Below are 9,720 nucleotides of genomic sequence, written 5' to 3'. Positions count from 1 at the left end.
TACTACTTCTAACTGGATAAATATCAACCTGTTTTGAGTTAATCAACTGTTATCACAATTCACAAGTTTACATAGTATCTTTATCTAAACATCTATTAAAATCCTGAAATTCAAAACACTAACATGGCTTTTTCAATATAGATACAGATATCACATGGTATATATGTTAGTGGTTCACATATGAAAAAAAAAACTGTCAATTACAAAATTTGGGGTGGGATAGACTTACTTGAGCATATCTATTAACGGTTTATGGTTCACTCATCATATTTGATTATCTTAACACAACAGTATGTTGTCTCTCCTTGTTTATTTCTAAAGCACCCCATCAAAATTCTGGGATAAGACTTGATAATTACTGCTGAGCTAAAAAGTATCTACATTTAGACCAACCAAATGAATATATTATGTGTTTTTCCATACACTTAGCATCACCAAATTATAGTAAATTAATATGGTTTGATGTCAAACACTTGAACCTTAACGACTATTAACCAATTTTTCACTGCACCGAATACTCGAAAAATTGTAAGAAAATGCACTCATAAGTAAACCTCTTTGGGAATGTTTCTACGTACGCATGTTTTATTTGAAGTACACAATCTAATGTTTCAATCCTAGTTGAGATACGGCAAAAAAGGAAGTAAAATACACTATGCTAATTCAATTTTGCTGGCTCTTGAATGTTATTTGAAGCATCAATGGGTTTACAGCTGCATAATCCTAACAAAACTTGCTACTGAATCATTCCACTTTTTATCTATCTAGGTGATATAGTGGAGTAACTGCATGTAGCATTAGATGATGGCTGAGTAGTCATAGTGAAGGAACTGAACTGATTGAGCTCCCTTTTCATAGACTTGTATACATGATCTAAGCCTTCTTCTATTAACTCTAAAACAGTTTGTGGCATTGGTGGCATATCAATGTCGACTGATCCTTCCAACATCTTCACCACTTCTCCCATTGTAGGCCTGGTTGAAACCTCATCCTGGATACACCAAAAGGCAACCATCAAAGCTCTTATTAGCTCTTCTTTTTCGATTGCTCCTTCCAGTCTTCTATCTACGACTTTTTCTGGTGTTCCTTCTGTCATTTCCTGAAAAAAAAAAAGCATATGCAGCAACTTCAATACTTTATTTTTTAAACTTTTCAAGAAATGGAATAATATAATAAGGTCCATCTGGTGCACCAAGCTCCCGCTAGGCACACAGTCTAGCGAATGGCCGGACCACATAGAGTTTATTGAATGCAACATTATTTTGCATTTCTGCAATAGGTTATTTAAACGGGTTGAACCTGTGACCTCTTGATCAAGAAATGGAAATGAGCTACAAAAGTTGATCAATTGAGTACCTTGTAAGCCCATCCAGGGTAAAAGAAGTCCACAGCATCACAAGTCATATCAAGATTTCGCCGGCCACCTATGATTTCTAGTAACAGCATTCCGTAACTGTAAACATCAGCTTTTACAGTTATGGGTCGATTGCTGACCCACTCGGGGGCTAGATAACCTCTGGTTCCTCGGACCATAGTAACAATGTGGGAGTGCTCTCTCCCCATCAATTTAGCTAGTCCAAAATCAGAAACTTTTGGACAAAAATCCTCATCCAAAAGTATGTTCTCCGGCTTGATGTCGCAATGTATGATCCTGTTCCTGCATTGCTCATGAAAATAGGCTATCCCTTGTGCAGTACCAATGGCTACGCGAAAACGTGTAGGCCAAATTAGCAGTCTATCTCTGTTACTATACGAATGGAATATCCACTTGTCCAATGAACCATTTTTCATAAACTCATACACTAGTAGCCTGGTGGAAGAAAAACACTGTGCTATTAAATAGTGTAATATGACATGCTTACATACTTTGACACAATTCAGCCATCAAATTACAACGAAATCAGTTACTTACCTTCGTGTTCCCTCAGAACAGTATCCACACAGACGAACCAAGTTCATATGATGCATAGAGCCAATGGTATTGACCTCTGTAATAAATTCCCTCTCTCCATGAGGTAAAACTTTGTCAAGCTTCTTTACTGCTATCAATGTTCCGTCTCCTAGTCTTCCCTTGTATACACTTCCAAATCCACCTGTTAATGCAGCATTGTTACTATGATCAAATCTTGTTGTAATGGATAATTGAATTGTCTTAGTTTGGGTTCCTGTGGTTCTGAGAAATACTGTATAAGAAATGAAATAATAATAGTGTCTTTACCTGTTCCAAGTAACTCAGAAAAATTGTTTGTCCGGTGTTGCAAGTCACGATAGCTGAAACTGATTGGAGCTCCTGATAAGATCAAAGAGCCATCAAGGGCTCTCTTTAAGGATCTTTTCCTATGGATATTGATATACAACAGACAGCCAAGCAGCACGATCAGAACAGTCATGCTTAGGACTATAGGAAGTATCAATACCTTGTCGTGTTTACTCTGTGAATGGTCTGATGAATCCCCATTTTGTTTGTCACCAACGCCAAATGAACCATTGGCATTAACCTTGATGAATAAAGTTGAGCCAGGATCCTCAAATCCACCAAATTCCAAGCTTCTTAGGATCCAACAGTAAGGCTTTTCCTCATTGAGACCGTAAACAGAAGCAACACAATTACAGTTTGATAAGCAAGCATTCCCACATTTGGACACTGAATTTGTATCGCTATAATTTGCTATTACTGATGATTCTGAGAAATAGTAAGTCGTCTGTTGAACTGTAGAAATCTTGAACTGTGAAGTTAAGTTTTCATGACGAGGTCCACATTTTCCTGTCAACGAAGAATTTCCAGAACACGAAACATCATTTCCCACCTTGGACGTGCCTGGCAAACACGTACAAGAAGCATTTGTTTTACTTCTGTCTAAATTACATATCCCATTGCCACAAATTCCAGCAATGTCACATGGATTGGACACAGCTGCCCACTCTGCAACCCATTGTCTTGATCCATTCACATCATTGTCCCATCGATACAAACGTAGATTTCCATTAGCCTCGAGAATCAACCGTCTTAAAACAGATGGTCTTTTCCAATTAGATTGATTCAAAGCCAAGAATAGCCCTCCATAATCACCATCGTTTTTGTACACATAAACTGCTCCATCCGAAGACGAGCCGTAAACAATACCAAAGCTTCCAGCTTGATCTAAGACTGCAACAACATCTCCTGTCACATTCGATATATCAGGTCCTGACCAATAAGAATAATTGCTGTAAAGTTCAGGTGACATATCAAAGGACTCAGGCACATTGTAAGTCAATCCCAGGTTAAGTGATGTAGGCTGCTGCAACATTTTTAACGTGTAATAGCCTCCAAGGGAAGGCGATTTTGATGATACTAATTCTAGTGACGCTGTTAAAGGTTGGCCAGGTAATAGAGTATCTGATGGATGTGAAAAGCTCTGCCACACAACGCTTAGTTTGTCGGTGTATAGAACAAAGTTGCCATTTTCAGACATGACAGCCGTCTCAACGCCAGCTTCTGAGGTGTTTGATGCCCATATGGTGGTGCCTCTGTCCGTCAACAAGAGATTTCCAGTGTTGTCGAACTCCAAGACCGCGTCTTTGGTGACTGGAGAGTTTCTATTCAGATGATGGACACAAAATGAAAGGGTTGGCCAATAAGAAATATATACCTGCAAAAGCTTTAGTAACTAAAGAAACTGTAATTCAAACTTATGTCTACATGTTTTAAGCATTTTTGAAGAAATTCTAGTTTCACATTAACTCAAATTGAACTTATGTCTACATGTTTTAAGCATTTTGGAGAATTCTAGTTTCACATTAACATTCACAGCTTCTTGCCTTTATTTTGAAGAAAAAGAAATCCATACTAGTTCACATTGGAAAGAAATAGTGAGTTTATCTATACACTAGGGATAACCGCAGATAAACGTCCATAAAAGCGAAATCAGCAACATAGAGAATAAGACATGTTATAATGCATGACTTGTATTCCCTCTGTTACAATTTGTTTGTCTTAGTCTTACTAGACATCGAGTTCACGAAAGTAAACATAACTTGTTAATCTGGTGGAGCTATGGTCTTAAACTAAAGATATGCTTATTGTACTGAAATGCTCTTTAATTTATGACCTCAAACATGCCGTGCAAGATGTAAGATGCATTCTTCTCTAAACAAACTAAAAAGGAAAAAGTAAGATAAACAAATTGAAACTGACAGAGTAATAATGTTACAAGCTTTACATAAAAATTAGTACTTAATATGGAAAGTTGTTACACTTACATGTTAGGTGACCAAACCAATGTTGTATCCCCTGGGATTTGTGCAAACCAAATAGACAATTGATATTGATCATGTGATTCTTTTGTTGGAGTGAAGCCAAATGCAAATGTTTTATTATCAGAAAACCATGCTTTGTTCTCTTTAGCTAACAATCTTGAACCCAAAACAACCCCACTAACTGACTCAATGTAGCAACAAAGCTCTGCTACAAACAACAAAAGCACAAAGGCCAAAGCAGAGTAATGAAAATTTGAAGCCATTTGAACCATTCAGCACTAAGTTGGTTATAGTGAAAATTCTTTGTTTTAAGAAATTGAACTTCAATTAGAGTAAGACGTTAAGGGTCTTTATAAATAAAAGAAGAAAACTTTCATAATTTGGTGTTAAAAAGATATCAACACGTGGATATTGGTGGTTGAGCTAAAAAGTTGAAAAAAAAGACCAAATTCTTGGATGTTTTTTTTGGTCGGTTATGTTATTTGATGGCACGTGTTTACTTAAAATCATTGTTGATTTCATTTTTCAACTATAGATAGACCAAATTGCCAAACTTTAAAAGCTGGAGCGCAGTTATTCTTGTTTTCACATTTTTTTCATAGACTTCAGCAACATATAAGGAACTACCAAAGAACATGAATACTACTACTAGCTTTGACACATGTGCCTTTAACGGCGAATTCATGATTTAGAGTCCGTAAATTTAATGGGGATGTGATTTTATTTTTATTATATATATAAAGAGATAATAGTTGAAAGTACGGGTGTACATGATCGAGTTGGTTCGGGTTTTTAAATATCAAATTAAATTATTTGTGACGGATTTTTGAATTTATAAACCAAATCAAATCAATAAAACTCGGATTTTTCAACTTCGAATTTTTTCGATAAAGTATTCATAAAAACATATAATTTACTTGTACTTCAGACATTTCTTTAGTTCTGTTAAAATGCAACTATCTAAGTTATTTCTCAAGAAAATAACAAAAAATATGATATAATTAGTGACACTAAAATATCCAATAGTAATAAAATCGCGTAAAACAAATATTGCAAATTAATAAGTCATAATGAAATTGATCATAATTTAAAGTACTAAATCATGCTAAAATAAGTTTAGTAAGTATTAGTTACATAACTAAATACTAAAAGAAAGTAAAATTAGATATGTATTTTAATTGTCTAAATCTACATAAAATTAAAAAACAGATATTCAATATTATTGTCATTCTTAGTGTTGAACTGATTTTTCTTTTTGAATTAGTATTAATTTGATTTTTATTTAAACTTTATTATAATTACCAAGATGTATAGACTATAATCTTATTAGATCATTAAGAATTTTAACTTCCAAACATGAAGTAATTATATTAAAAGATAAAAACTATGAAAAAGTATAAGACATAAAAATTATATAAAAGTAAGTATTTTTACGTTTAAAATAAAATTTTAAAATTATATATATAATGTCGGGTTTTTTTTTAGTTGAAACCAAATCAAAATTTTGCTTTTTTCCGACGGAGGAGATCGCTGTTGTTCCAGCGATTTTGCCGTTTTAGTTAATATAAAATTTTATGTATCGCTTTGAAATTTTTGTTAATGTTTTATACCCTTTAGGCTCCGGACTCAATAATCAACACTGAAAATGATGGCACCGAGCTATTAAGCTTTTTGTCAACACCTAACAATAAAACAGGTTGTTTATCTGGACAAGTAACTGCAGATTTGATCTTGGTCTAAAATATTAGTATATTTTAGGTTAACTTTCTGCTATTTTCTGTTTAGTAAATAAAGGTTACGTGATCCTTGTTCAAATGGAAATTAGTGGAAAATTATACACGATATACCCTACGTATACACGTTATATACACGCTAAGCCTAATCTAGCTATAAGTAATAACTATATATACACATGTTAATTTCTCTTAAATATATCTATATAGTCAGTCATATAAAACGAAGCAAACATAAATGTCAAATTGCGAGGGTATGGATATAATAATTAGGTTGAAGAAGAAGAAGAAAATAGGAAATAGGAATTATCACGTAATATATTCCCATTAACATATATAGATAATAAGAACGAAGTGTTCGTAGACTTATTCTAATTATTAATAGTGTTAGACATAGTTATATTATTTATGGTGATTCATTTTTTCAGATACGAAGGAAATTATTAGGGCGATTGGATGAAGGTGGGAAGGGAGGGCAGCAGCTGTTGATGCAGCAATCGTTGTAGTTAGGCTCCCCATCACACATATCGCACGAGTATCCGCTGCACAGATCAGAGCAAGAGTCGCCATCCGCTGCGTAGCTTGGTGAAACTGTCAACATTATAGTCATCATCATCAACATTGCTATTGTAGATTGCAACTTCATGGTAGATTGCAACTTCATGGAAGCCATCGCTTTTTTCTTTTTCTTCTCACTTTGCTATATTGATTTCTTTAGTATGTGTGCTCTTTATGTTGTGAAGGTCATGCAAATTTATAGAGGGGACTGTATGTAGGGAAATGGGTTTGGTTGGAATTACTTCGATGAATACCTTTTTAATAAATAATTATTGATTTTAGTAGTATTTTTATTTTTTTACTTCTCTGTTTCAATATAGAATGACCTAGTTTGACTTGAAACGAAGTTTAAGAAAATAAAGAAAAAATTTTAATCTTGTGATTTTAAATTAAGGTTATGTCAAATGTCTCAAAATGTCCTTTAATCTTGTAGTATTAAACATGTCATATGGAAAGTTAAAGTTAAAGTGTTGCCAAAAAAAGAAAGGGGTCATTCTTTTTGAAACACACTAAGGCCTCATTTGTTTCCATTAAGATTAAGAGGTCTGAATCTGAACACACATTTGAGTATTAAGATTCGCATTAAGATTCAAGTGTTTTGCTCCGAATACACATATGAATACTAAGATTTGGTCTCGAAATCTGAACACGTTTGTTTTCAATATTTAAATGTGCATGTGAAATTAACATTAAATTAATAACATATCATTTTATTTCAACCAAATATATTGCTTTTGATAAAAAAAAAAAAAGTTTTAAAAGTTTTAATAATTATGATTTGGAAGGAAAAAATAGTGTTTGATTGAGAAAAGAGAGAAAGAAAGTTTTTAGTTATAAGATAAAAATGCACGATTAAAGCAGAGAAGCGATTTTATTATTTGATAACTTACTAAATGAGTTTGAATGTTGTTAAGAGTCTCCTACAGATCTGATTCATTCAGACCTCTTCAGACCCATTAAGAGTTTTTTTTTTTAAAAAAAAAACAAATGAACTTAATGGGCTGAATCTGAATTCAGACCTAAAAATCAAACGTACTTAATAGGCTGAATCTGAATGATTAAGATTCAGACCAGATTCAGACCTCCATTAAGTGCAAACAAATGAGGTCTAAAAAAGAAATAAGGTCATTCTTTTTTAAAGGGAGGAAGTATCATTTATAGCAATATTATGTTAAATTTACAATATTAATTTAAAGTAAATTATGTATGTATTATAACTGTTTTTTAAAAAATATATTTATGCTTTAATAAATTGGTCTTTGTAATATGTAATATAATTATATTATAAATGTATTAAGTGTAATCAGAGTGAAAAAATATTATTACTATAAATGGTAAATATTTTTTTAATATATATATATATATATATATATATATATATAAAATTAGTTTTTTTTATATTAGGTGATTTTCTTGTTTCTTCATTAATAAAAAATTAAGATGAATTATGAAAGATGCGACAAAACTAGTTTCTTTGTTAGTTAAGCTTTTTGTTTTGAATTTTCAGTTTTAGGAAATAATACAATTTATATCATAGTGTAATATTTTCTTAATTTGTTAAGAGGTCAGGTTTAGCCCCCGGTTTTGTATTATTGTTAACTGATTGTATATACTCAGGTACATGCATGGTCTAAAATAAAATAAAAGAGTATTTATATTTTTTTCGTTTGTCATGTTGTCCTTTTCGAAAGTCAATTGATTATTTTTCAAAGTAAAATTAGATTACACTAAATTGATATTTTAAACAAAAAAGAATTTAGATATTCAAAAACTATATGAAAAGTACTATAAATTGCAATGTTTTGCATATCAATATGATGAAAAATACATCTTAAAATATTAGTCAAAGTTTTTATAATTTGACTCTAAAAATAATAACTATGACAATTAAAAGTGAACAGATAAAGTATATTATTTAGACTTTTATAGAAATTGACATTGGGTAAGTCACTCTCAAAATTTATCTCATAAGAGTAATATTTTCCAAAATCATATAATAAATGTTTATTTTTAAAGAGAAAATGCACAAGTATCCCCTTGATTATCACTAAAATTTTAGAGACACATTTTAACTATACTAAGGTCTTATTACACCCTCAACTTATTTTTTTTGAAATTTTTTTGTATATTTTATCTTATGTGACACACTCCGTGACTCCATGCAATTGAGGTACGTGTGAGATAATTAGATGTGTACGTAAGCCAAATAGGTGCACAAAACTACAAAAAGAAATAAGTTCCGAGGTAATAGAACCTTAGTTTATTTAAAATGTGTCTCTGAAATTTTGATGATAATCTAGGAGATACTTGTACATTTTCCTTTTTTAAGAACATAGTATATTACAGTGATCCATCAAAATTCTTTGTTTTTTAATATTGACCCCATATTATATTATTCATTCTCCATATCTTTAATTCTAGACCTGTGATGAGGTGTTGAATCTCACATCGGTTATTAAGGTATCGGTTATTAAGGTATGATTGATCTATCTTTAGTGACAATCCTTTCCTTAAAAAAGTATAACCTTTCGATCGTTGGCCAAATAGGCTCGCAAGTTCAATATATCGAAGACATTTTGTCTTTAAAATTTCAAATCAGATCATATTTATTGTATTAGTTTTTCAATCTCGAATTTTTCAATAAATTTTTTAAATAAAAATGTGATTGATAATTTGTGCTTCAAATATTTTTATAGTACTAGTAAAGTATAACTATTTAAGGTGTTTTTTTTTAAAGAAAGATAACACAAAATATAACGTTAGTGATGTTCAATAAAAAATACGAAATTTTATATTAATAAGTCATAATAAAAAAAAATCTTAAAATATCATTTCAAGCTAAAATAAATACGATTAATAAGTATTAATTACGTGTACATAAAAGAAAAAAAATTAACGTACTTCAACCTTTCTAAATGAATTAAAAACTAAAAAATAAATATCCCACATCATTATCTATTTAGTATTGAACTGAATTTCTTTTTGTTAGCATTAGTTGATTTGATTTTTTATTTGAGCTCTACTTGAGCTACTTATATCATGGGCTATAAAATGTATTGGATCATTTAAAATTTTAAATCCAAGCTTAAAATAATATATTTAACAATAGAAACTATAAAAAGAAGAAATACTTATAATATATTATTAAAAAGGAGACTTTCACATATAGTCACTTAAAAATAGCTTAATT

General features: G+C 31.3%; 1 protein-coding gene across 4 annotated transcripts; it reads right to left on the bottom strand.

Moving 5' to 3' along the window:
- Nucleotides 1–539: 539 nt before the first annotated feature.
- On the bottom strand, nucleotides 540–4,575 carry LOC107013075 (G-type lectin S-receptor-like serine/threonine-protein kinase At5g24080). Of its 4 annotated transcripts, none has more exons than XM_015213063.2 (5): nucleotides 4,243–4,575; nucleotides 2,219–3,579; nucleotides 1,913–2,093; nucleotides 1,357–1,810; nucleotides 540–1,099 (listed from the first exon to the last, which is right to left on the bottom strand). In XM_015213063.2, exons 1-5 carry the CDS (start codon nucleotides 4,509–4,511, stop codon nucleotides 761–763), a joined length of 2,604 nt encoding a protein of 867 aa, XP_015068549.1. In that variant the 5' UTR covers nucleotides 4,512–4,575; the 3' UTR covers nucleotides 540–760. The 4 variants fall into 4 exon arrangements, with proteins under 4 accessions (XP_015068549.1, XP_027771187.1, XP_027771188.1 ...); XM_027915386.1 differs by having other exon boundaries at nucleotides 2,219–3,641; nucleotides 4,243–4,380; XM_027915387.1 differs by having other exon boundaries at nucleotides 2,219–3,650; nucleotides 4,243–4,379.
- Nucleotides 4,576–9,720: the final 5,145 nt, after the last annotated feature.

This window comes from Solanum pennellii, chromosome 3 (genome assembly GCF_001406875.1).
Source record: "Solanum pennellii chromosome 3, SPENNV200".
Lineage (NCBI taxonomy): Eukaryota > Viridiplantae > Streptophyta > Magnoliopsida > Solanales > Solanaceae > Solanum > Solanum pennellii.
Note: the sequence above shows the minus strand (reverse complement) of the source record. Positions and strands in the feature narration are given on the sequence as shown.

Coding starts and splice junctions, on each gene's coding strand:
- LOC107013075 (XM_015213063.2), bottom strand. CDS start 4,511: ATGGTTCAAATGGCTTCAAATTTTCATTACTCTGCTTTGGCCTTTGTG. Junction 2,094..2,218: donor TTCTGAGTTACTTGGAACAG/GTAAAGACACTA, acceptor CTGCATTAACAG/GTGGATTTGGAAGTGTATAC. Junction 1,100..1,356: donor ACCCTGGATGGGCTTACAAG/GTACTCAATTGA, acceptor TTTTTTTTTCAG/GAAATGACAGAAGGAACACC.